Consider the following 27,692-nt stretch of genomic DNA (forward strand, 5'->3'; position numbering starts at 1 on the left):
AAGCTGATGTTCTCTTTTTCAATATGTACATGGAGTCACTGAGGGAATTACAAGATCCCTTTATCCCCAGTGATGGAGTACACAGCTTATACTGTTCTCTGTCTCTCAGCCATTCCCAGTGAGGAGAACGCTGTCTCCCAGATATTTCATTAATGATGGGGAATCTGGGATTTTGATGCCTTGCCACATTGTACCAACAGCGCTCATGGTGGCTGCAGGAAAATGACTGGGAAGTGTCCCTGTGTGTAATTTACAAGGTAACAAGTAAATTGCACAGTTGAAGGAAGGGATACAATAGGGCTGATGGTGATATGTCGGGCTTCTGGTGCCTTCACTTGGCAGCCACTTTCAGGGGTAGCACAGGGTAATTCTTGAGACTGGGCACAACCTTTTGCAGAAGGTTTTGATTGACCCTTGCAGCTCTCCTTCAGGCCATAATACTAGCACTTACAGTACTTGTGAGAGAGCATAATGCCTTTCAAAATAAATGTAATTAATCCAGAATGCAAGAGCTTACTTCACAACAGCCTCATCACTACATCTGTCCTGTTCTCTTTTGCCAGTCTGATTCCTCACAAACAGCTCTCGACTCTAACAAGAGCTTTACCCTTCAAGGCTTTAGGTAGGCCAGTATCCAGGCATCCTTAAGAAGGGCCAGTGTCTTGATTTTCAGGTTTGTTTTACTTGTCAGCCACAGCTCTTCAAAGGGGAATTAGGGATTTTTGAGTGAAGTGGACTTCAATCAGAAACAGCAAAGGAGAGAGGAAAAAAAGAAATCCAAGCACAACCAAGATGAACAGAGACCAATATGTAAATTGTTGTCACACCATTTGTATCATAGCAATGCTTTTCAGTTTAAACATGCAACTTGTAGAGCAGTATTGAAAAAAATTTGTGTAAGTACTGGTAACTCAGAAGGCGTTTGCAATAGAGACAGAAAAAAGGTTTATTGATTCTTTCTCGTGTTGAGGGTACTAACATGTGTTTACTTTGCATCTAAATAACCAAACACATGAACTAAGGCCTGTTCCATGCACTCATTCACTGCTCTGATGTATAAATTTGTTTAAGTGGATACCAGCAGGTAACGAATATTATTAAAAGATTACAATGAAGATGCAACTAATCTGACCTAACGGAGGAGAATAAACACAGCAGTTAAGGGAAAAGAGGGTCAAGTCTGCCTGGATATTGCCCACGTCTCTGGTGCCATCATCGGTAACACCGAGCTGGTGGCAAAGCGATTGGATAAACCGCAGTGGAGCCCCATCCCCTCCTGGAGCGCACCTCGGGCTAGGAATGATGGAGTAGGGATAATGGTCCCTCAGAACAGGACCGAGAGGCGGGGGAGCCGCCGCCAGCCCGCAGCTCTGCCCGTGGCGGCGGCGGCCGGGTGTGAGGGGGGAGTCGGGAGCGCGCCCCGTTCCCGCCGGGGCTGCGCGGCCCCGCCGCCGCCCGCGTGCGGCTCTTTAAGCGCTGCCCCCGCCCCGCGCCGCCCCGCGCCCCCCCGTGGCCCCGCGCGGGCTCGACCACTCAGGCGCGCGCCCCGCAGCCAATGGGCGCGCCGTAGCTGCGCGAGCCGAGCGGCGCCGCGCCCAATGGGAGGGCGCGGTGGGCGGGGCGCGCGGCCGGGGCACTATTGTTGATGAGGAGCACGGAGGCTGCGGGCGCAGCGGCGCGGAGGGGACGGGAGTGGGACGGGAACCAGGACGGGGCTGGGGCGGCCGCCACCGCCACCTGAGGCGTCGGACCCCGCGAGGTGCGGCCCGCGCCTTGCGCCCTTCCCTCTCTGCCCCGCCTCAGGCCGCCTTCTGCGAGCCCCGGCTCCCGACGGACAATGTCCCACCAGCGCGTGAGGCGCGGTGGCTCCCCGACCCCCGCCACTTCCCTGGCGGGGGGAGGCGGCGCGGCGGCGGCGGGCGGCGGAGCAGCGGGAGCGAGCAGCCGCCTCCAGCCCATGCGGGCCACGGTGCCCTTCCAGCTCAAGCAGCAGCAGCAGCAACAACATGGCAGCCCCACGAGGAGCGGTGGCGGCCCGGCAGCGGGGCTCCCACGCGCGGCGCCCCCCGGCAGCGGCGGACGCGGAGGCCCCGCCACGGCCCCGCCGGGGGGAGCGGGGAGCGGCGGCGGCGCCGCCTCTTCGCGGGGCAGCCCCACGCGTGGCCACGGCGGGGCGCGGGGCAGCCCCCCGCGGCACCACCACCTGCCGCCGCCGCCCCCGCCGCCGGGCAGCGGGCCCTCGCCCTGCTCCTCGCCGGTGCCTCCGCTGCCGGAGGGCAGGGTCCGGCACCACCACCGGCGGCAGTCGCCGGAGCCGGGCAGGAGCTCCCCGGAGAGGAAGAGTCCCAGCTCCCCCGTCTGCAAAGGTGAGCGGCGGGGGGTCCCGGCCAGCGGCAGAGGGCACGTCCCGGGCCGCTCGGCCGGGCGCGGGTGCAGGGCTGGGGCCGGCGGTGCCTTGGAGCGTGCCGTGCCCCGGGGCAGAGGTAGGGACGGGGCTGTGCCCAGGCTGGTGCTCGCCCTGCCCCTTCTCTGGCCGGCGGCAGGGCTTGCCGGGTGTGTGTGCGTGGAAGGGCTCGTTGCTTTTGTTGCTGCTCTGTTGCGCCCTGGCTTTCAGAAGAGGAATAGAGAGCCAAGCGTGCCATGTGGGGGTTGCGACCGCTTCTGTAGTACCGCGAGTACTGCCTCGGATTCAGGAGGGTAGATGTACTTAGGGTGCTTGCGCACAAACTTAAGGTGGATTTGGTGTTTGGGGGCTGTTGTGAAGCCTTCGCAATTACTCTTTCTGCACACCTCGTGCCAGATGGTGTATGTGGTGTTATCCAAACAGTGTCCCTAAGCTTGTAATTAAAGAACCAACTAGTGCTGTAGGCATGGCACATAGGTGTAGAACAAAAGTATTCAATGTCTCTCTTAGTAGTTGCTTTCAGCATGAACCTTGCAGAAGGACGTGTGTGCTTGAGAGTGATGACAAGCTTGTGCTATAGTGAAGAAAAAAAATAGCGTGGTGATAACTTACAGGTTGTAACAAACTGCATTTTAACTTCCTGAATAATTAAATCTTACTGGGAATGCTTGAATATAAGTAATATAAGGCATCAGGCTGAGGATAATAGAGGCTGAGATATGTAAGTCGTTTTTATTTTTGGGTTAAAAGTTTACTCAAAAATGCATCAGTGAGGTTTTGTGTTAATGTCCTCAAATCTGTTACTTTTAGGATATCAAAGCTTGCAGCTACTCATTTCCACGAAATTGCCTGTGGTAATCTAAAGAGTAAAGCTGACTAATATGCAGAAGTGTACATGTGGAAATCTAGGACTAGCCCTCCCTTTAACACTTCTGCTTCTCCTAATACTCCGCCCCCTTTCTAAAATAATGATTGTAACCAGTCTACCATGCTGGGTTTTTTCTTTTTTCCTGTCCTGGCTTTTGAGGAGTGGTACTGCCAAATGAGACAATCATAACCAGTTGGTACAAGATGACTGTGTGCCTCCTAGTCTGCTAGTGTAAGAGAGGACTGATAAGGTTATGAGTTAGATTTTCCGCTTTCCAGATAAGAGTAATGAGGGTTTTATTAAGGCTGTATTATATTAAAGGCTTTGGATTGAGGAATGTGTGTATTCTTCATTTGAGGTTCTTGTTAATCAGTAACCTGAAAGACTTTATACATATCACAAAACCCTGTCTTCTTCTGATGCAATCTGCTGGCCTGGAGAATGAGGAAGAGTGTGGCTAGCCTTGAGGTCCAGGTTCAAAAACTGTTTGTAAAGGCATGTGTCAGACCACTTAGGGTGGAAGAATTGCACTGTCTTTTAGTCACTGTGGAGAAGCCTGCTGAAACCATGCTGGCCTCTCTGCTGCTTTGGAGAATTAACATGTATAAGGAAAGAAGTCATTTGATCACTCTCCTGTGTTAAGATAACTCCACTAGCTTTTTACAAGATGTGTGAAAACAGAAGAGTGGTGTCCATTTAATTGCTTCCACATGTTCCAGTTCCTAGGCAGTACTTGTACTGGCCCCAAATGCAAGTTAAACCTCTTTCTTATTGCTTAACATTTGTATTGTGTAGTCCAGTGCTTGATAGAGGCTCAGTTAATGTCAGGTTTTTTCTTCATCTAAATGAGTAAACAGGGTTGGCTGAGAACGTGGAGGTGGAACTTTTTTTACTAATGAGGCAATGGTTGTGCAGACACACAGGACGTTTGAGGGTATTGGTGAGAATCTGCTGCAGAATAACTTTTTCTGTTTCTTGCTCTCAGTTAATGATGGCTTTAGTTCATTCCTGCAGCTGCAGGCGTCTTTCTTTAGATGAAAATGAACCTTGAGGTTAGACAAATGATAGCTTTTTCTGAGCTTAGATACTGGTTGTATCTAAGTTTAAGTTGTATTTAAATATAAGTTGTATACTTCAGACTCAGTTTCATATTTTTCAGATTTTCTTTCCTGGGAAACAGTTGAATAGTTTTGAACTTAGTTTTCATGAATCTGCTTTACACTTGAGAACCCTAACTTGTGAATTTACAAATGTGACTTTTGTGGGGTTTGGGTGTGGTTTTTGGAGGTTTTTTTAGCCCTTGTTTTCTGATCTGAATTGCAATTAAATGTTGGAAATACTCAACTGAATTTTCTGTTGACTATGGGATAATTACAAATGGAAGATTCTGTCATACAATTTCTAATTTTCCATGCTTTTCTTGCCACTTCTCTCCCTCCTAAATATGACCAGAAACCTAGATCTTGCTACTACCTGTTTTTCATCTTTTACTTGTCTTTCTGCAGTCTCTAGCACTTCTTTCCCAGAATTCAGCTTCCAATTGCCTGTTAATGTGTTCTGCCCTTCCTGTCTCTGTTGAGGCCTCATTTCTGCACTGCAATGTCTGTCCTGCAATCTCCAGTTTTGGTTCAGTTTTCCCATATGCCTCTTCAGCTGTCTGCAAGCCTCCCATTAGAGGCCATTGTTTTGACCTACCAGTACACTGTTGTAATATGAGCTAGAGCTTACACATTTCTCTATCTTGGTTGCTTTTGCCTTGGTTTATTCGCTGAGTAAAGATCTAATGGGATCTTGTTATTTGTGTCCTTATATGAAACACATCTTAGAGGAGTTGAACTGCTCAGCTGCAAGAATGTTACAGTGTACCCGGCTGAGTAAACAAGAAGGTCAAGACCAGAGCCTTAGCAGTTGTTTGCTTTCAGGTGCCTTGAGGTAGTGGGAGAGTTCTTTGCTGGGTGCTGGACTTTCTGGTATATTCTAGTTGACTGTATTGGACATCTAAACTCAGTCTGAAAATTAAGGAGAAAAGTTAGTTAGTTTTAGTTGGAGGAAAACTTGTTTTGTCTATGGAAGGGTAATACTAAAGGCTACTTGTGTAGCTGCAGACCTGTCAACCTCAATGACCAAGGTTTTGCAGTAGTTTTGAAAGATATTACTGTGGAATAAGAGAGAAGACTTTGTGTATCATTACATTCCCGCTCTGCTTACCTAAGCTGTTTGACAAATGGTAGGAGTAAAGAAAGTGAATTCATTTTTGCAGCATCATACTGTACGTTTCTTGTGGCAAGCACTTTAGGGAAGTGCACTTATTGGGATTAAAAATACTTTCATTTCTTAGAGTTAAGTAGCTTGAACATCTTGGGCTTTCTGAGGTTTGGTTTTGTAAAACACCACTAATTCTGTCACTCTGCTGCAGTGGAACAATTTTGAATTACTAGTGAATAGTTCTCTTCAGATTTATGCGAGGATGATAGGCAAGATTTTGTTCCAAAGGGAGTATACACAGTTGGGTGGTGTGTCTGTTCTTAGTGCACTGACTCTGTTCAGTTCTTTTAATGAAACATGAAAAGCAGATGAAGCCCCAGAGATCAGTTGCAATTCTGGAAAAGATGACAGTGCCAGCTGTGTATGGGAGAGATCCCATCAATGTCCTTCCTGGGGAAAAGCCTGACCAAAACAGAACAAAAAGGTCAGCTGTATGCCTTGATGCCAGAGGAGCTGGTTGGGTCTCACCTCTTCTCACTATTTTGGGTAGCCCATTTGTATTAAAAAAGCCTCAAGTGGAACTGTCAGAGAATTTTGTGAGTTCAGTGGTATCCTGGGCTTTTCTGCTGCTTTTCTCACAGTACGTGTTAGACTGTGTTTTTTGGTTTCTTTCATACCTTTCAGTTAGTTATTGGTAAGCATCTATATTTGTTCAGTTTTGCTCTTCAGTCCCACTGTTTGAGTACCTGAACTTCTGCTGCCTTTGGAGGTGCCTTTGCTCTGCAGGAGGTGGTGTGTGTGATACCAGGTCACCTGTAGCAGCTTGTGTTGGTCACCTGTACAGCAGTGGTGACTGGTGAAGACGTGGCAGCTTGCTTGTTATTTCCCCATGTTGTGGACTTCTTGATCTGTGCTCTGTATGTTTGCCTTGGGTTTGTTCTATTCATTTGCTTTGCTTGAGACTGGATTGCAGAAAGATTTTAATTTCTAAATAAATCTATACTAGTGGTGGATGGATAGGAGGGTTGATATTTATCACAAATACTGGTTTAGATAGATAATCAGGCCAATTAAAAGAGATCGAATATTTAAGAAGTGTCTATTTGATGAAACAGCTCCATTGTTTTTCATCAGCCACAGCTGTTGTAACTGTTATCTCTATGGAGGCAGATCTCTTGTTATGTAGGTCACATCAAGGAAAAATAGCAGCTGAACACTTGCTTCAAGTATTGAAGGGAAAGTGCAATGAAAACATGTTCCCATTGAAATGTTTTGAAACAGTAAGAATTGTGTAGTAGACTTTGTGAATTCATATAAAGACATATTGAGAAGGTGGAAAAGTAAAAACATGTCCAAACATCATTCCCCATCTAAATATAAATCATTTGAAAACAGAATTTCTTTAAATTAGAGGAAAAGAGAGTATTTACAGCCTTTGTGCCTTGAAATGAGCAGCTCCCCTTGAACTTAAATAGTAAACAGGCTCTTCAGTTCTCATTCTCTCTGTTTGTTCAGCAAAATAGTCTTCCACTTGCTTTTTGTTTTGTTTGTGGCAGGGAGGAGAGAGTAACAGATTCTGCTTCTCCAGTTTTGAAGCTGTCTGCTGCAGTGGCTTTTGCAGATGATGTGGCTGACTACGTACACTTCCTGATTTATATTTTTTTTTTCACATCCTTTCTGTTTCCCCTTGGTAAGAAGAGAGAAGCTTCTTGAAGAGGAAGAATAATAACTGAGAAGAAAAACAGGGCGGATATGGCAGCTAATTCTAAGACAAATGACATGTTTGATTTAACTTTGGAAGCCAGTGTAATTTTTAAGGAATGACACGTTGTGTTAGCATGCCACATTGTCCTATAGTACATACAAAGGGAATAGTTTTGAAGTCATCTGATACAAACAGACCGTTCAGTGTGCTGTGTGGTGGTAGTAGTAGTCAGAGAATTTCTTTGATACAGGAGTCTTAAGTGCAAACTCCAAAACATGTTTGCTGCTACACCCTGAGAGCAAATCTGCTATGAGCTCACTAGTAAGGTTGTACATTGTTGGTACTTGTAGAAATAATAAAGGAGATGAGGTTTCCTGACTACTTTGTGTGAGTGTGGCTGATTATAGTGCCAGTAATTGTTTCCTTAAAGTTGAATTGAAATATTTTCCACATTTTTAGTGTGTACATTTCTAATAAATTTGCATGAGGCTATTTAGTGTAGAATGTCACTAGACTTAAGTTCTGTCCACTCCACTGAAATCTATACCTAACAGATTTTATTAATATTTTTCATATGTATTTTTAGTAGATTGCAACAGCTTAGAAATTGAATTTTGGACTTTTGGTGTCAATGGTTTTATTGTCTGACTAGCATTCAGACACTAATTAGGCCCAATTTTCTTTGCCTGTAAATGAGTTTATGTATAATACAAATACTTTTAGTGCAGAATTAATGCTAAGGCATAGCTAGAGAGGACAGATGACTGAGTTTTTGCAGTGCCCTTTTTTAAAGCTTCCATCTGATTTCTGAATCTTGCTTGCTGTGTTGTAGCCATGTATTTCAGGACTTTCTATTAATTATAGGTAAGATTAATGCACAATTATTTCATATATAATTGGAATTATTTTTGTGGGGAGTAGATGAGATGATAGTATGCTTAGGATTTGTATTTTTCATCTCAAAATGTGTGAATGTGTATGTATATCTAAACCCTGGGTCATCGTTGCTTATCAATCTCTTAAATTTACCAACCTCAGTTACTGTTTTGAGGAAACTTTCTTCAGTGTTTATTCTTCATAGCTTGTGGTGTAGTCTTTTATGCCACTTTACTTAAGACATCATTGACAGATGGGATAGTTACAAATTTTTATTTTTAACAGTAGTCTTCCTTCTCATATTACTTCCAAAGATTGTTGTATTTAACCTTTTTAAATAAGGATTCCTCTTAGTATTGAAATTGTTTTGAAATAGGATGCCAGTATATACACTACAGATGAGGTGTTGCAGAAGATACAGCAGCAGGCAAATATGAATGTAGTTACCATGTAAAGGGAGGAGATGTCTCAATTAGCTTGTAAAATGTAAATCATTACATTACCAAGTGAACTTCTGAATCTAAGGGTTATGCCATGTGTCATCTGCTGGGTGATTAAAACATGCAGGTTTATAGTGTCCCTTGAAGTAATGTAGGTGAAGGACTAGTGGGAAGAACTGTAAGCTCAGCATTAAACTGAAAAAGTTCAACCCAGTTTTTCTTAATTAACCTTTATTTATGTGTAAACATAGCTATTTTTATTACTTCTACACCTTCATCATTTAAGAGACAAATGACTGTTAGACTTTTAAAGGAGTAAATAGTGGTGTGTAAGCACTAATGCAACATTTGTGACACAAGGATGTTTTTAAGGAAACCATAAAAACAGATTTCAAGCCTATTCAAACAGAATAGAGCCTGGAAAAGCAAACTTAATTTCCATATTGAAAGTATCTTGTTGTGTACGTAATAACATAGTTCCAATTTCTTATGATTTCTTGTACACTGTTAAATGGATAAACTCTCTCTCTTGATTTCTTTGTAATCAAATGTTCTTGCTCCAACAGACAAATCAAGACCCCCTTCTTCAAGCCCTTCCAGCATTGTTCGCCGCACCTCTTCACTGGATACGCTCGCTGCTCCGTACCTCGCTGGGCAGTGGCCTCGGGATAATCACGGACACGCTGCTCCCTGTATGAGAGACAAGGCCACACAGGTAGGACATGGGGTTTTTTGTCTTTGGAGCACTTAAGTGTGAAGACAGGATTTAAATGTAAGAAGCTTTTCCCTTGAAAACGTTCACTTTAGCTTTCTTGCTCACAAGTTCCTATTCACTTTCAAATTGCAGGAATCCTACCTTTGCTACTGCATGTGTGAATTATTTGCATTCTTTAAGTAAAGACTGAGAACTGTAGTATCTTTTAGGTGTTCCGCTTCCTTCTTGCCTGAGGAAAACAGTACTGCATTGTACATCTGTATTCTTATTGTTCTTACAGGGTGCAGTACACTAGATAGGCTGGAATTAAGTACTGTTTACTTTAGATTTATATAGAGAACTCAGTGAGGTATCCTTATATGTATGTGTGTCTCCAGCTCTTCATGCTCTGTTTGTAAAAGCCCCATAATGTTCACCTGGGTTTTGTGCACCAAGTATAGAATTATATGCATTGAAGAGCTGCCTCCTTGAACCGTGAATGGTGTTGAAGTCTAGTTCAACTGGAAAGTGTTAAAAAAATACATGATTTGCCAATAAACATCACCTGCTTAACCAAATTTCACAAGCTCTAAAGGTTCAGTCCCATGCCACCTGTAAAAACAGAACCAGCAAACAATTGAATGAAATCCCTATTCCTGGAACATGGTTTCAACAAGAAGTCTCCGCTAATTCCAAAGAACATAAGCAGAATGCAGTTGGAAGAGGACCTCATAGCATGTGGGACATCCTTGTGTTTGAACCCCTGTTAGGTTTGGTAACAGTAGAAAAAATGTGTCCATATAGTCTTCAGTGTTTAAGAAGGTGTAGGGGGTTGAGCAGATGAGGTCTGCAGTGTTACTGTGGGGCCTTTTTGAGGTCCTCAGCCTTTTGTGGGAGGAAGGACAACTATTCAAAGAGTGGATCAGTGGGGAAGGAAGGTGTTTTGTAGGGAAATAGGTTCATGTGGATAAGGTGGAATTAGGAGCTAGTGAAGAAGAAAAGATTTGAGGAGCAAGTTTTCTCTGCAGGAGAACAAATGAGAAAAAACGGTTAGAAGACAGGGTGAAAAAAGTAAGCAAATTGAAGTAAGAGGAGGAGGATGGAGAAAGGTATGTGATATAAGATATGAGTGGCTGTTTGTGCCTAGCTATTAAAAGGCATCTTTAAAGGGCAGAACTAAACCCATACGGGCGTCCTAACTATCTTCATATATGATTCCTTAAAATAATACTTTTTACAAAATAATTGTATTTCTCTACTGCTGCCAAAGTGTTTGCTATGTTCAGCTGATCTCATTCAGGTTAGTTTTGATATAATCTGCATCATGGTTAGGCTTTCATAATCTGTATTTTCCAGATATCGTCCTTTTTGGCTTGTGGTTTGCTTTTGGCTTTTTCTTCCAATTCTGACACATCTAACTGCTGTGGTAGTGGGGCTTTTGTAGAGGAAATGTATTTGAAGGGTTAGTGGGAAGACCATAAAGGGCATTAGATATTTCTGCACAATGAGTACATTTAGTGGTGATTTATGGTAGTGTATTTCTGTGAGAACTAGAATGATCTGTTTTGCACTTCCTAATTTAGAATTTATCAAACCAGTAGAAAGTTTAGGGCTACAGACATACATCTGTATGTCCAAAGCTGATGTTGATATGACACTGATGAGGTATTACTGCTTTTAATCTTCCTGAGAGCAGCCAGTGGAGCCAGGGACAAGTTTAAAATGTGACTTAAAATGGTTAGTTTCCTAAGATAAATCAGGCTGCCCATTTGTACTGTTCAGCTTTTCTGAAAATGTCGTATTTGGATGAAGTTTCACTGGTGAGATACTCTGGTTCCAGTGTGTGTAACTTCAGATTTCACAAAGTCTGACAAGAAATGAATGTGTTCTGATTCTGAGAACAGGAATTTAATTGGCAATGTTATAAAAGGCTTTCAAGTTGAGTAAGCAGGGCGTCTTGATTGTGTGGAGTTATGGCACAGGGAGTTATTCAGGAAGCAGACTGGGAAGAGACAGCATTTAGTGGCACACTGCATCTTGTAGGCCTTTGTAGAGATGGCCATGGGTCATGGCTGAGAGCTGTGTAAGGGACCCCAGGTCATGCAGACACTGTCTCTCTGTCAGACTCCTCCTGCAGCTGAGGATTTTGATGAAACCTGGCTATAAAACTAGACTGAATTGTGTACGTGGAGAATAGTTGTTGGATGATGAATAGGTGTATTACTGAGCATCCAAGGGTCTGGCTAGAATTCATACCTGCACTTATTAAGTGCTCATAAACCAGGTGTTAATAATCTCATCATTTTTGCTTTAAATGAAACATGTTTGTCTTAGAAGTTAAATGAAACAATTACTTTGTATTTTTTTTTAATTCTTAAATAATTCATTTTGACTGGAAAATTTTTGCCTCTTAAGACTTTTTTTTTCTGAAATGTTCTACTGTCCGTAATAAATTCAGCCTTAAATTAATTTCTTCTTAATTCTAGAAAGCAGGGAGGATGTTGTGCATGGTAACTAATAAGCAAGTAGTAGTACTTCGAGAAACCAGAGAACTATAAATCCCACTTTGCCTATTGGTTATTTGGTCTATTTCTTGATAATAAATATTACAATCAAAATTTGGGGAATAAATAGGAGAAGACTTGCTAAAATACTATTGCATTTCTGTTTTGATGTACAGGTTTCCTATAGTTGAATCTGAAAAGATTTCTAACTATTTGTTTTGAGGATGAGCATCAAAACAACTTTAATGCTTTAAAATGAATCAGATATTAATTTATTAAATAATTCTTGAATTTTGAGTCAAAGTCTTGAATATAAATTAAAGGCAAAGACTAATTAGAGTGTTAATTATTCTCCTGTAGGCAAGTGTAATGGTTGTGCTGAGTTGGGAAGCTAGAATTAGTAGCTAAAGCTTACTGTTCCAGAAGTTAGAGGATAGGATGGTACTCCTGACTGACATTTGAGAATTGATTAGACAAAGATTGGTGCTTAGGAATGGGGGTTATCAATTATTCTATTTGATTATACAGATCAGTGAGTGCTTTTCTAGAAAAACAGATTGTAATGGATTCTGATTTTGCTATGAAATAGAAATTTCAAAGCAACCCTATTACCTTTATTTTTCAGATTTGTCCTAGTTAGTTTTTGATTTGGACTGATGAAGATTAAAAAGTACTGATAATGGAGGTTTCATTTATATGAAACTTGTGTCTGTAACTGAAACTGGTGGGGTTGCAACCTGTATATTTGGAGTTAAGGCTCCATATTCCCTGCAAAATAGGGATTAATACCACAAAAGACTTGAGTTTCTGTGATACAAGTGCAGCTGGGCTAGGAAAGGTCAGCATGTGGCTTCTGCAAGCTGTTAGTCTCATATGTAAGAACAACCATGGCACACTGTAAATGTGAAGACTTTGAGGCAATCAAAGTTCTTCTCTATAGGAGAAAGTGAGATATCCAGGAAATGAGGTTAGCTAGATCACCGCTGTGTGCTAAGAACTGCTTGGTGGCAAGAGTGAATTTCAAGGAATTCTCTGTCTCTTTCAGTGTGTAAAATGCTTCCAGAGATTTTTCCCCTTGCTTCATTAGGTTATTCCCCTTACTTCCTGTGACTGCTCAGAGATTCCTGGTAGATGCTACTATCTGTCTTCTAGAGCCTTTACAGTTCACTGTGTTTGAAGACATTCCTGGAGGTGGCTAGGTGGGAATACAAACTGCCCATAAAGCAGTATCATGCAGTATTATCACAGGCTTGCCTGTGCATTTTCTTACGTGAGATACTGTGTGTCTTAATGATACCTTGCATGTCTCAAAACGCCTTAATCACAATATGTTTGTGAGATTTTTTATTAAACACTAATGGCTCTGTGAAATCAGCTTAATATTATGTGTGTTGCTTTCTGCTTGGCCTGGGCCAACTGTGAACCTGGAACCCTCTGAGGCATTAATAAATTTATTCCCTACTTTGCAATAGCTCTAGTGGTGCTTATATGCCTTGCTTTCCTTCTCATTCTTGAGAGGAAGAACGTGGTTTTGAAGCTGTGCTGGTGCAGGCTTTTCACAGTGCTTACACCAAGCCACCCTTGCTAATGCTTCAGAAATAACAAGGTCAGCATCTGTGCAGGAAATGAAATACAACATCTCCCCCAGTTCACAGTGGCTCTTCAGAGCTCTGTAGCAGCCTGTGGTACATCTGGCTGTGAGTACTGCCTTATGCTCAGTCATTTGGAAGAGAAACTAGCACATCCCTATATTACACTAGGTCTGAAAGTTGTGGGTTTGGGGTTTTTTATTTATATAGTTTCACTCTGCTTTTTCATACTTTACCTGTGAGAAAGGCTTCTAGTTACTTACTGTTCATTTTCAGTTCTGAATCTAGCATATCTTAAATGTTCTCTTTTCTAATTTGTCTCCAAATATTCTGCCAGAAAGTAGCAATTACCTTTTTTAATTAGTCCTGTAATCTTCTTCCTACAGACAGAAAGTGCCTGGGCTGAAGAATATTTAGAAAAGAAGAGAAGTTCACACAAACGTTCATCATCATGGGGCAGCAATGAACAGCTCAAGGAGGTCAGAAATTACTTGAAAACTTTGGTTTAAATGTTTTTTTGGTATGCACTGTTACCATGATGCTTCAGGAAGGCACGAGTATTTTACTACTTTGTGTAATTATACAGATGGCGGACTTAGTAAAAAATATGAAATTGCTTTTCATTTGCTATTGATTTAATATAAAAATGCAGGTCAATTAATATTTTCAATCTGAATGTGTGGGAAAGAAAATGTTAAATGCAAGTGACATTTTTTTATCAAAGAGGGAAATAACAGCAGCGACCTCACTACTTTGAAATTTTATCTATTTCAAGTTTTTCACTAAACCTCTGGAGGTGTCTTCTGAGGGTCAGCTGAACTGCTAGCTAGCATACTCGATTTGAAAGAACTTGAGTGTAATCTAGTGCTGGGAGTAATTATGAATGTTATGGTAGTAAATAGTTTTAAAGAAGTGATGGAGTAAATGGGTGGAATTACCTGTGTACCTGAATACACCTGTTGAAATCTGATGTGAATTTTCCCATTGTTAGATTGCAAAATTGCGTCAACAGCTGCAGAGAAGCAAACACAGCAGCAGGCATCATCGGGACAAGGAAAGGCAGTCCCCTTTTCATGGCAACCACGCAGCCATTAACCACAGTCAGGTAAGGCTGGGTGCTTTTTGCCTCTATTGGGTACCTAATACTACTTTCAGGTCCTTTCAAGGTTGTGATTTGTCTTAGAGGGAACTTAAAAATACCACAGACTGCTCAATATGTTGTAGCTATAGGTGAATTCTGTGAAATAGAGCTCTTTCTTTTGGCTGCTTGAGTGAATGGGAGCCCAGATCTTTTTGTTACTTGGGTGAGCTGGCTTTGAACTCCCTCTTTCAAATAATTTCAGGTAGTTAAATATGTCCTTGAAGCAAGGTTTTTAAAGTGCATTCTGCAGGTTCCACAAAAGGATGACAGATAAGGTAAATCTAAAACTACAGACCATCTTCTTCATTACATGTTGCTGTGGCAGTTATGACTTTGCACATAGAGTATGGCATGGAGCAAACTGCTGGTAAAACTGTGTACTCAAATAAGAAGTAGCTTTTCTGAGCACATTTTGTTGTTTTGCCAAACACTCATCTAATACTGTGATGAGGTTTAGAGAGCTTACCTGACAAAAGGCTACTCCATGAGATTATTTATTTGTTTACACACTTCATAACATCATTTAGCCTTTTTAAGATTTTGCCTTTTTTTCCCATTTATCTTGCCTTGAGACTTAAAGTAATAATCCCTTCTACAAAAATCGTGATGGTTAGGCCACCACACGTTCTGTGTGCAGTTTCAGTTTTATTTCAAGGCTTCTAATGAGGTCAGGTTGACAGAGGTGTAATATTTTTAGCTCAATTGATAGCAGGTGTAAAAAAAATTATAGGCTTTCAAAAACACAGATCATTTTTCAAGTGTGTTTTTGTTGAGTAACTTTAGGAAAACCAATAGAAAAGTTTGGTAATTTTTTTTCAGAAGGAAAGTTTTTTTTCTCTCACTACTGATATCTCATGAATGTACATTTGATACACACAGTTTTTTTAACAGTTACAAAAAGAGCAAATCCCTCACAATAGCCTTGGCAAGGCAGTGTAGTTGAAAGAAACTAGGAAACTGTCAGTGTTGTGAATTGAGAAAGTAGTTCAGCTGTGAAACTTCTCTGAAAATCTAATTACATTCCCAATTACTCCTGAAATGCCATTAATTGTTCCAACAAATATCATAATCTGACAACAGTTAATAAAAATTTTCATTTGTCATTCCGTCCTTCTGGAAGTAATTTAGGTCAGGTTCTTTGATTCTTTCTTTCAAAGTCAGGTGTCTGAGTGAATGTGTTCTACTTCAAGAATGAAAATAAGAAAATAGAGTTTCTTCTACTCTGTTGTTCTTAACTCCTACTTCGTATAGAAGTCATGAGCACCTTTTGTCTCAGACCCTAACTTCTTATCCCTGCTGTAGGACATTTAGTTAGCAGTCATGTCTTTTCAGGATTTGTGTGCCTCTTGAATTCAGTTTGTCAGGAGTTTGAATTCTCTGCTACTGGAAGTATTTAGGAATTTTTTTTAGAATTACATTTTTTGACATAGCAATTTAGGAATTACTGAAATGTGAGTGCAGTGTACTGTGCTGCTTATTTTACTGACTACTCAAGTCAGAACAGTCCAAAATTATGAACGAAGAAAGACAGCTGACCCAATCCCTTTCTAGGGGGTTTTGAGAAAGTTCATGAAAATCAACATACAAAATGTGTCAAACTTTTGGTTAAAAAAACCAAACCAAAACAAAAGACAGAGTAGCATACTTGATTAAGGTGTTTTCTCTGAATTTGTAGAACTTGAGGACATTTTCAACCAAAAAGTATACTGAAGGACTTTTGATGTGGGCCCTTTAGTACACTGGAGAATTACATGCATTTTAAAAGGCTTGCTTGGCATTCTACAAACCTGTGGTTATCTGAATGCTAAGGTATTGCCACTCTAGCACAGATGATCTTAGTGAGTTTTAATTTCAAAAGTGAACAACAATGATGCTGTTCTGAAAAATACCTCCCTAAATTATGTATACAACTTTTTAAATGTACTAATTTTATTATTTTGTTTCTGGTATGGATGTCTTTACATTCTGCCAAATCTTATAGTACATGAATAAAATATTGTGCAATGGATAATTAGTTTTTGGGCTTGTGAAACAAACTATAAAATATAAATTGAAGCAAAGCAGCTTTTCCAGGACTGTGTTACAAAACAAAACATTGTTTTTCTTGGTGAATTTTGTGCCAGCTGTGTCAAGCTATTTGCAAAGGCAAGAAGTTAAAGAAGGATTCAAAGAGTAAGTGAAGCGTTTAGATTAATGGCATTTAGCAGCTGTTTTTTAACTCAGTGAAAATCTGTAACTGTAGTCATAAAGGGCAAAGTTCCTGTGTTTTCTCATTATTTTTTTGAGAACTGCTAAACTAGAATTTTTGGCAGCGGCTCTGTTCCTTCAGGATTTGTGGGAAGGACTGTGTGGAAACCAGAATTTAGTCATTAGAATATTTAGAAATTATTTTTTTACATTCCTAGCTTGAAGGAAACTTTTGTGTTTGTTGACTCTAAAGGGTCATGTAAAGATTTCTGAGCTCAAGGAGTTGGATTCCTGACAAGGTGAGAAAACGTATTAGGAAATGGTGTCAGTAGTTCCTTTACAGAGACCAGGTAAACTCTGTTTAACATTTGGAAAATGGAATTCTTTTCTAGTTAAAAGAAGAAATTTCAGTGGATTTATTTCCTCTTTTCTTCCCTACTTAAACTTTACTGCAATTCTTGAATTATAGCAAAATTTTTAGCGATTCTTGCTAGCTAAGCTTCTGATTGGTTGTTTATTTGTGCTTCTTTCTAATATGATTTTTGTGTGAAGAAAGAAATCCACACAATCTCTATAGAATAAGCTTGTTGGCTGTTCCTGACCCTCTGCTCACAATCAGGAAATAGTTGGGGAGGATCGAGTCCTTGCTGTTGACTACAGCAAGGACTCGTTGATTTTTTTTCAGAACGAATGGTTGTTTTTTTGTTTGTGTGGTTTTTTCGTTACTTAGGAAATGTTCCTTTGTCTCTCTTTAACTGGAAGAGGGGTTTGCAGAAAGGTCATAGCTTATTCAGGTGATCTCAGGATGCTTCTGAGAACATTTTGAGTTAATTGCATGGTACTAAATCTGTGAACAGGAGTCAAAGCAATGGGATCTTTTTATATTCTCAGTGTTGGTATAAGGAAGAAACAAGAATTGAGGCCAGAACTGAAAACAGATGGAAGAATAAATGGATTATTTTTTTCCAACAAAATGTTTTTTTCCTCAGTGCACTTGGCTGATATTACATTTTTACATGGCACTCTGAACCATCAAGGCCTCTGCTCCTTTCATTTTCCTAGCAACCCTGTGTCCCCAGTGTCTGACCAATTGATTGATACTGAGATCAACTGCATGCAGTTCACAGTGTTGGGGGCTTGTGTTTTTTTTGATGTCACCAGCTTACCAGGTGGAACATTTCATTTTTTGAGTAGTATTACCATGATACATTCAGCCTAGAGGTGGCTTGATGCAAAAGCATCACAAGCCCTGGGATTCTGTTTAAAGTTTTGTTACTTGAGAAAAATTGGAAGAGCTTAGAGCATTTTTCCTGAAATGCCTGTGAACAATTTAGATTTGTCATCACCCTTTTTTCCTACCTCATGGGTGTATGCCATACCTGTAAGTCTCAGAACTGAAAACTCTGTGCCAGTGTGTTACTGTTGAGCACAGTCATTATTATCCTGTTCTTGGCACCTTGCCTCCTTGTGAGCATTCCGGGTATTTGGATAAGTAGTCCAGAGCTGGTGGCCTGTTCCTGCGTGTCCATGCAGACCTCTCTGAAGGCAGTATTTGTAATAAAGTTTCTTGTTTTGAGGCTGATTGTTCCACCCATGTCACAATACCTCCTTCCTTTTCCAACCTCTAGCACCCTGGGCTAAGAAATCATCCTCAGTCAGGTACAGAATATTATTTTTCTTGGAAGTGAGACATGCTGTACTGAACTATATCGAACGCTACTGAATTTACTTTGAGCTCTTCAAATACTAGCATGAACCCAAGAATTTTTGTGGTAGGCAATCGTATTTAAAGGTGAAGAATTCCCACATTTTGCTAATGGCTGCTGAAATCTTAAAGCATACTTGTGTTCTACTTTTTAACAAGCTCAGCTTGTCCTAAGAATGTGTATGTTGAATAACTGGGTGCATAAACAGCCTTTAGTTCCTGAACGTGTGCTGATATATCTACATTGTTACTGAATATCAACCTGTATTAGTTTAACTGGATTGTTGATCCAAGGCCTTGCTTGGAACAGAATTAGCAGGCTTGCTTTCTCAGACTTTTTTGTGCTCTTCTCCAGTGGTTTTTTTCATCTTCAGGCAAGACTTTAGAAACTCTTTACAAGTTTGGCCATCATGAGACTGTCTCATTTTTGTTGACAGAAACAGAGTGACAAGCATTTCCTGAACAGAAGCTTTCGTAGTTCTTGTGCAAGTCTTTTTTAAGATGTTTGGTTTTGGGGTTTTTTTATGGCTAACCTAATGTTTCAGGAAAGTAGAACCAATATAATTCATGAGTTCTGCTGCTGTAGAGATTTGTGATTGTTACAAGAAATCTCCACTATGGTCTGTGATGAAAATGTCTTGTGTACATTAATTTTTCTGAGGTAGATTTTCTGCCAGACAAGCTTTGTGTGGTTTTTGAGAATGTACACAGGAAATTAAAGTGCTTTCGTTCTGTCTATGTAGTCTTGTTACTTAAAGGAAAAATTAAAATAAGGCCCCCTCACAAAAATAGATTCTGAAGACCAGATAATGCTGGTCCTTCATGCATTAGAGGAGTTGCTCTCAATCATGGCACACTAGGCCACAGAGTTCAGGAATTTTACATGGGAATTTTACTGTGACTTAAGTGTGTTGTGCTGTTCTTTGAGTTGAACTGAATTTTTGCAGAAAGTATTACATTACCTGGAGTACACCACTGCTTAATGAGTACAGAATCTTCTAATATTCTGGCAGGGAGACTTTTTTAACAGGAGGGCAGATGCTAATGGAGAGACTGGGAAATCTCAAGAAGTTGTAGTGTGCCAAAGGGAGCTCTGGGAAATTTCAGTAATGTGTTTTCTGAGAATGAAATTTTTGTGCATATTTTGAAACACTAGATTTTTAAACTGTTAATCTTCCTTCTTAAGCAACTAAGTATTAACATTTGGGTTTGGGATTTTATTCTTTATGTGGAGTTCTCCCTAAGTTGTTTTGGGTAGAAATAGTAACTTTGTTTTGTATATAAATCTACATTGTTTTCTTACTGTCTCTGTCTATAAATCTACATTGTTTTCTTATTGGTTCTTTAGGCTCACATCCCAAAGAGTGCTCTTGTTCCTGTGATACCTATTACCAAATCAACGGGGTCACGGTTCCGGAACAGTGTAGAAGGATTGAATCAAGAGATTGAGATAATAATTAAGGAGACAGGAGACAAGGAGGAACAACTTGTTGTATGTATCTGCTACCATCTTTGCTCTATATAATTATTTTTGTTTTGCTTTGAGATCATAAACTTTTTTTGCACTGTTTTTGAATTAAATTTGTATGGAATTAATTTTATTTATATTTTTATTTACTATTTTCTTTAATAAGGGTAAGTTGAAAAGTCTCTTGGAAAGCTAAAGGAATGAAAGAGTTAAAGCTTGAATCTGAACCTTTTCCTCTAAATAAGAAATCTCAGTAAAACAGGGAAAAGCAAAATGTCTTTTGAGAGTTTTTTTGTATTAATTTTTTTTTGCCCATGCTGAAGTATCCCCATGTTAGGTGAACAATAATTTGCCCATTTTTAATGTTCATTTTATTTTAATGGTTTTTAGAGGTAATTTAGTACTAAAGTATCAGAAATACAGACTGTAAAGATGATTAAGGAACCAGAATGTCTTTGATATGAAGAGAAGCTGAGAGATGGGAGTGTTCAGCCTTGAGGAGAGACAGCTCCAGGGATCTTATCAATGTATATAAACATCTCATGTGCAGAAATGGAGGGAGCTGGTCTCTTTTTAGTAATGCCCAGTGATGGGGAAAGGAGCAATAGGCATAAATTTTAAAATGTTAGGGTTTTGTTTGTTTGGATTTTTTTTAATGTGTGAAGGTGTGTAAAGCCCAGAGCAAGTTGCCCAGAGAAGCTGTGGAATCATTGTCTGTGGAGATATTAAAGACTTGACTGGACAGAGTCCTGGATACACTGTTCTACCTGAGTCTGCTTGAGCAGAGATGTTAAACTTGATAATCTCAAGAGGTTACTTCCAGCCTCAGGAATTCTGTGATGATGAGAAATCTTACAAATTGTTGTCCTTAGTTTCTGAACCTGACATTTTAGTTTCTTTTGAAGTTGCATGTAACGAATAAAATTTTATTCCTCAAATGGCTTCATAAAACCCAAAAAGACCCTCACCATTACTGAGTTTAAAGCAATTGCTATCCAGACAAGAGCAGCTGTCTGATACCTTTGATTCTAACAGCCTCAAGATATTCCAGACGGGCACCGTGCCCCGCCTCCGCTGGCGCAGCGCAGCAGCAGCACCCGCAGCATTGACACCCAAACGCCCGGTGGAGCAGACAAGGGCAGCAACAACAGCAGCCGCTCCCAGTCCGTGTCTCCAAGCTCCTTTCTCACCATCTGTAATGAAGGCAGTGAGGAAAGCCCGTGTTCTGCAGATGATCTGCTCGGTGATTCCAGAGATAAAGGTACTGTGTCACTTCAGAAGTTCAACAATGCTGAACTTGTGTGATGTGCTACATAACTACAGTACAGTAGTTACAGTAACTACAGTAGCTACATCGGTAAAAGAGAGGGTTCGTTCCCTGCATCCATGGAGGAATGGTAGAATGTGGGCTTTTTTGTATGTTTTATTGTACATGATCAGATTTTTTCAAAATGCTCCATATGTGTGCACACATATTAATTAAAACTGGATAGATGTGACTGAGGAATGTGTTTTCCAAAAAGCTTTTATTTTAAATAATAGATTATTTGAGTATTTTAAGCAGGTTGAAGAAGCAAGAATGTACAGTATCAGGTGAAAGAACACAGTAGTCCTGTTGCTTGTGTTGGGTATTTTTTATGATATTGGCCAAAATCTACAACCTTATAGCATTTCATAGACATACCCATAAAAGTTTAAGTGTTTAGGGTTTATTTAATTATTCTTTTTTCATCTGGAATCTTTTGAGAGATCCTAGGAGAATTTTATAATTCAACATAAACCTGTTCTGTTTTTGAAAGAATATGGCTTCTGCCCATTTCTTTTGGGTAGATGGTGACAGTACAGAACCATAGATTTCAGTTTGCAGTTAAAAACTGAAAATGTCCAGTAATGACCAGATGTTGCAGAGGAGCCTGAAAATGTTATAAGAGGAAACAGAAAGAAGGAAAGAAATTGAGATAAGAAAGCTTTTGTGCAAATGAAGGCTTTGAAGGCAAATGAAATGTTTTTGAATTTCATAACATTGGTAATGAAATGGCTTTAAATTCAGGGGGCATTTAAAGGTAGTTCTTCTGGTTTTTTATAGTGTGTCACATTTATGTAATGAGCAACTCTCTTCCTGCAGAAAATGGGAATAATTCTCCCTTGCCAAAATACGCTACCTCACCAAAACCCAACAACAGCTACATGTTCAAGCGTGAACCTCCTGAGGGCTGTGAAAAGGTGAAAGTCTTTGAGGAAAACTTGTAAGTTGGTTTTTGCTACATAAGAAATAACATCTAAGAATCAGATTAATTTTTGCTTTATTGATTTTGTGTCAGATAGAAGTTATTAGTCCAGTTGCTAAAGCCATGCTAACAACCTGATCTCTGTTTTTTGGTGTGACTATATATTGGCATATCTGAATATATTTTACTGCTGAAATTTAGTGTTCAAATCTTGGGTGATGTTTTTTAAAAACCAGCATAATTTGAGAGGAGTCTCTTACCTGGCAGATAGTGGGAGAAGAACTCAAATAATCAGATAGGGGGAGAGGTAATAACAGGCTGTAACATCAGTGAATTTATGTCACAGCTTGACAGGCACATCCAGTAATCTAGACTCTGAAGACCATATTCTTTTCAGCTAAATCAATGTGAAGTCGTGAAACTTCTAGTGACAGGAGAGTGAACTTGATCCTGAGTATTTGATGCTTTGATTATTCTGGAAAAGCCAGCTTTTGTGATTTGGGAATATTCTAGGAGGTTATGTTTTATTATTTCAGAGTAGTTTTTATACCCTTATGTCACTTGTATACTAGAATCTTAAACTACAGTTAAAAATTCCATCTTGTCACATGGAGTATACAAGGAGTATAGATTGGTTACAATTCTCTTATATTATCTCAAGAATGCCATCTAGTATAGATGTTAGTTAAAAAGAAAATGAGCTTGGCTCACCTGTGCAAATGGATTTTGAGAGGTCTCTACAGCCTGTCCCATGGCAATGTGGCAAGGGTTACAGTGAGTGAAGTTACCTGTCTGTATTACATTGTAAACTGTATCACTGACAGGTAGTTAATATTCACTTGCTACAGGAACATACTCTATTGCAGTTTGACTCACGTTTGCATTTCTTTGCGGAAGTCCTCTCTGCATAACTGTAGGACTGCTCTGCTGTAGAGTGAAAAAAGCTTCTGCAGAAGTTTCTACTTAGCCATAGCAGTCCTCAGACACTGATGGACTGAGGTCTGATGAAAAAACATCTTTTCACATCTGTTACTTGAATTCCATGTGTATGTGGAATACATGAGTGTAACTATTTAAAGCTCAACCTTTGTTTAATGGAATTTCTGTTTGAAAATCCTATACAGGATTTTCATTTGGGAAGAAAATTTACAAGTGGGGTTGTATTTTCTGGATGCTGGTGAGAATCAACTAGCATGGAAATGTACCCTATCTTATGAGCAGGATTTCTTTTCACAATAAACTATCTCTACAAAAATACAATGGAAGATTGGCTTGCTTGGCTTAGTAAAACAAAGAAGTGAACATGGCTCTTTTACAAACACAAGGAAGGGAGGGAGAGGTTATAGGCTAAAGGACAATGCTGGCAGCAACAAAAAGTGAATAAAAGTTTCTGGTGGCTATTTTCAAGCAGTAAAGAGAGAATTTAAAGCAGATTTCTATAGTTCTGTCTTGAAGTAGACTTTGGCTACTGTAAGTAGATTTGCATTGCAGCGTTAGAGCACAGAAGGCATTCCTAAGCTATCCATGATTTCCATTTCAGCTCTATTTTTCTTAAAGCATGTCTTGGGCTGAGTTCTTTGCTGAGATGGCAAAATTGCAAGTCAGGATCTAAATTTGTGTTCACACTTCCTTCCCAGATTAGAGGTACTTGATGAGGAAAACTACATTTTACTCTCTGCATTGAGTTTTTTAGTAAGATTGGAGTCATCTTCTGCAGAGAGTCAGGGCACACTCATGTGAACATGCAAAGAAGGCAAAAGTATAGAAAAGGGGAACCCCAGATGATTATGAACTCCTTTGAGATATGCAGTATTAGGATCATTGCTATGCCAGCTTTCTTTCACAGGGCTTGTTGTATAAATAGTGTCTGTATGTGGGGCAGAACTGTTGGGTTGTGAAAGTTTCTGGAGAAAATGATTGAAAATACTTTCTCATATAATGAACGTGCTAATTCATGGATAGGGTTTGTGATCAAGCATGAAGTTGGTTTGGAAACAGCCTGCCCTAAGAACATGCTGTTAGTTGCAGCACTTTTAAACAAGCAGTTTAAACCATCTTGTCATTTGCTGTGTGCTGTGAGTGTCATTAAGGCATTATTGAGTAGCTGAAATACTTCACATTGAAACCTCAACTTGTTTCTGATGATGTGTTCAGCAATACTTCCCTGCCATTGGCAGAATTTGATTGTTCCATAAAACTATTGTGTGTATTTTATTTCTAGGCCAAAACCGTTGCACGAAATTCCAGCCTTCTATTGCCCTGACAAGAACAAAGTGAATTTCATTCCGAAAAGTGGCTCTGCTTTCTGTCTTGTCAGCATCCTCAAGCCACTTCTTCCCACACAGGATCTCACACTTAAGGGCACTACACACAGCCTGACTGTCTCCTCCAGCATGACACCTGGTTTGTTACAGCCCATTTCTATGGCCTCCTTGACTACAAGCACAGATCAAGACAGAATCTCTCGTGGAACAAGTACAGTAATGCCACAGACCTCTCTGCTCCAGCAGTCAGGATGTATTGAGGAAGCTGAAGAATAATTTAGATTGTCTTGATATTTTTCTGGGCAACTACTGGGAAAAAAATGGAACCAGTTGACCGGACCTTTCTGATCACACACACGCATTGTTTTAACAATTTATGGCACTGCCATAATCAAAACTGTTTGTATAATTGACAGTTTGTAGCACATTGAGAAGTTCAGGAGGATGCAGCAGCTGATACGCTGTTGTACTTCCTGCTTTGGAAAACTCTGGTTCTGTTTCTCTTCTGCTTTTTTTAAACACTGGTGAAAACAAAGACTATCATAATCCTTTCCCATTTAAAGGACCAGTTGTTTTGATGGTGTGTGTCCTCTGACTTTTTTTTCCCCACTAAAACAAGTCTCAAGACCAGCCAGCTGATCCCATTTACCATTGTAATCTGCAGAGGGAGGGGCAATCAGATGGTTTTGCAAGATGTCTTTTGTATGAAAATGTGTATTTTGTAACAAAATTTTGCCTTTCTGCTTTATAGCAGATGGTGTTTCCTGGTGATGATCCCCCTACCCTGTTTTTTTTTTTTTTTCCTTTGGTAGGGAAGGATTTTTTATACTTGGCTGGCTTACAGCTCATGGGACCAAAGGATTGCTGAACTATTGCAGCAGTCTCAAATTATATGACCTTGCTGAACAGCCTCAGACCTAAACAAAGCAAAACAAGTTAATACATTTGAAACTTTTAAAAAGAAGAGTATGCAAAAACAGTGTTAGTGTATTGTGTAAATTTTTTGATATCAAAAATTTGTGCTTCTGGTAAGTCATATTCTTAAAATTCCTTCCTTCACAGAATTCCTACTAGTATTGGTTTATTGGCTGGAAAATTGCATTTTAAAGCACTTGCCCTGCTATTGTTCTATTTGTCCATAGAATTTTTGTGCAGATGTAGGGGAAAAACATTATCCTCTTACGCAGTATGCTTTCTTCCAGAAAATACTTGGCTCTTACAGGCTTGCTTAGATCCTTATGAGTCAGCCTGAATCATTAATCACTCTTGGTACAAATTTGCTCTGACGTGACTCATCACTGTATTATAGACCCTGGCCACATAATACTGAAATACCTGTGCATGGTTTCCTCCCTTTTGTCATAGTGGTGTTTGTGTGTCCATTGAAGGTGATGGTTTGTCAGGCATGATATCTGTTATGCAGAAGTTTACAGCAGCAGATGTGTTCTCTCTTTTTGACTAGCAGCTTAGGTGGCATGTAGAACAGGATTTTTTGATACTTGGTTTGTCCTGCTAATGCGGCAGTTAATGGTTGCTTTGAAATTACAATGAAAGGCAAAAATGGGGGGGCGGGGCGGGGGGGAAGGCAACTGCAAACAGAAACTGTTCAGGAACTTTACTGAGGTTTCTCATGTGTTCCTGGAGTGCATTACTTGGGTTTGAGTTAATACAATTATAGATGTGCAGAAAGCTCCAATGACCTGAGTACCAGTGTCATAGTCACTTATAAAACAAATTGATCTTGTACCTCTTTAACAGAGTTGGATTCAGTAATTTCAAAGTAAATGTCATTGTGGACAGTCTCTGGGTCTGAATATTGGTCTGTTACATGCAAGCAGGTCTCACTGGCTTGCATATACACAACTTCCATCGACATAGTTTCCATGGATCAGTTGTATTCTCAGGTCTCCTCATAATGGCAACTATTTCAAGATGATACTGCAAATATAACAGTCTTGTTCAGTGCTTAATATGATGAGTTTGCTTACAAACATTTTGATTTAGGGAAAAAACCCTTGCATATGTGTGCAGATAATCATCATAATTTTGATGCATATTTGCTGTTCCTTTATGTCCTGTATTAGTAACTATGACTGCAGTGTACTTCATTCAGCAAGTAAGTGTAAATCATGCTAGAATGTGCAAGTTCTCTATTTATAGTATTTTTAAAATGTTATGCAAAAAAAATCAGTAAATTAAAATTGTACCCGGAGGTATGAAAGTATTTCACCTGTTAAATTAGCAGACAAGCATAATTTGGCTTACTCTATCCATCTTCCCATGAAAATGGACAGGATTGTTTTGAAGTAACAGCTTTGATTTGCACTGACATTGCCAGTCACCTGGAGTTGTTGAGGAACAGAGCTTTAAAAATAAGCAGATTTGTGCATCAAACTTGTGTAATTTTGCCAGCTGATAGTTCTTTTCTAGGCTTTGTGGATAATAATTTGTTTCTTCTGAAACACTACAGTGCAATTTGAAGTCTAAAATGTACTGCTTTAGATAGGTTTGTTTAAACCTGGTGCGACTGATCCGGATCATATTCAGGTGAAGGAAGTGCTTTTAAGTCTGTTTTCTATTTCTGTAACAGTAGCATGTAAAGAACTTCATTGTGGCCAAACTGCCTAGTGCTTTATTAGGAGATCTTAACTGAATGGTTAAGAACCATTAAGAAGGGCTCAAGTTAACAAATAGCCTTTATTACAGCCTTGACACTTAACTGACTTCACCAAAATGCATTCTGATGTTTGTTTTCATCTCATTGTGACTCTCCCAAACAGCAGTGGGCTTTCTTACCGTAGGACTTTCTTTTGCACCTGTTGTTGTAGGACTTGAGTATCTCTCTGGTAGTTTACCTTGTATGTTATTGGACAATGTACTGTACAAATTAGTGAGCTGCTCTGATAAAAACCAAATGTAAATGTGTGAAGTTTTTGCTTTTTATAAAAGAACAGCATTCAGGACAACATTCAGTCTTTTTTATATGCAGGACAACTCTACTATTGCTGTGGCAGCTCAAGTTTATTACGAATCCACACTAAAGACTCAGAGTTAAAAAAAATACGACAGCTCTTGTTCTGAGACCAGCTTTGATGTGTGCAGACAAAAATTAGCCTTAAATTTTTATGTGCTGTCTTGTGCCATAGCATAGCTGTTAGCTGAAGTATTTAAATTGATTTGCAAATAGCTTTGAGAGTGCATGGAGCTTTTTAAAAATTCTTTTATGTATAGAGTGGGATGTTCATTTTTGGAGGGAGCTGACCTATGCATTACACAAGCACAGTTTTACTGAAAGAGTTCAAATTCTTTTGGCTTACTTAAAATCCTAACTATGCATAGACCTAGTCAGTTCCCCGATTGCCTACTTTGTAGCTTAAGAAAAAGTAAAGGTCTGTTTTTATGCACAACTTGATA

General features: G+C 39.8%; 1 protein-coding gene across 1 annotated transcript; it reads left to right on the forward strand.

The window, feature by feature from the left end:
• The first annotated feature begins 1,837 nt into the window (after positions 1-1,837).
• Positions 1,838-25,050, forward strand: FAM117B (family with sequence similarity 117 member B). The gene is made up of 8 exons (XM_066553811.1): positions 1,838-2,366; positions 9,065-9,213; positions 13,672-13,764; positions 14,277-14,390; positions 19,667-19,810; positions 20,822-21,047; positions 21,912-22,032; positions 24,236-25,050. The coding sequence occupies exons 1-8, from the start codon at positions 1,838-1,840 to the stop codon at positions 24,552-24,554; spliced, it is 1,695 nt and encodes a 564-aa protein (XP_066409908.1). The 3' UTR covers positions 24,555-25,050.
• The last annotated feature ends 2,642 nt before the right edge of the window (positions 25,051-27,692 follow it).

This window comes from Molothrus aeneus, chromosome 7 (assembly GCF_037042795.1).
Source record: "Molothrus aeneus isolate 106 chromosome 7, BPBGC_Maene_1.0, whole genome shotgun sequence".
Classification (NCBI taxonomy): Eukaryota; Metazoa; Chordata; class Aves; order Passeriformes; family Icteridae; genus Molothrus; species Molothrus aeneus.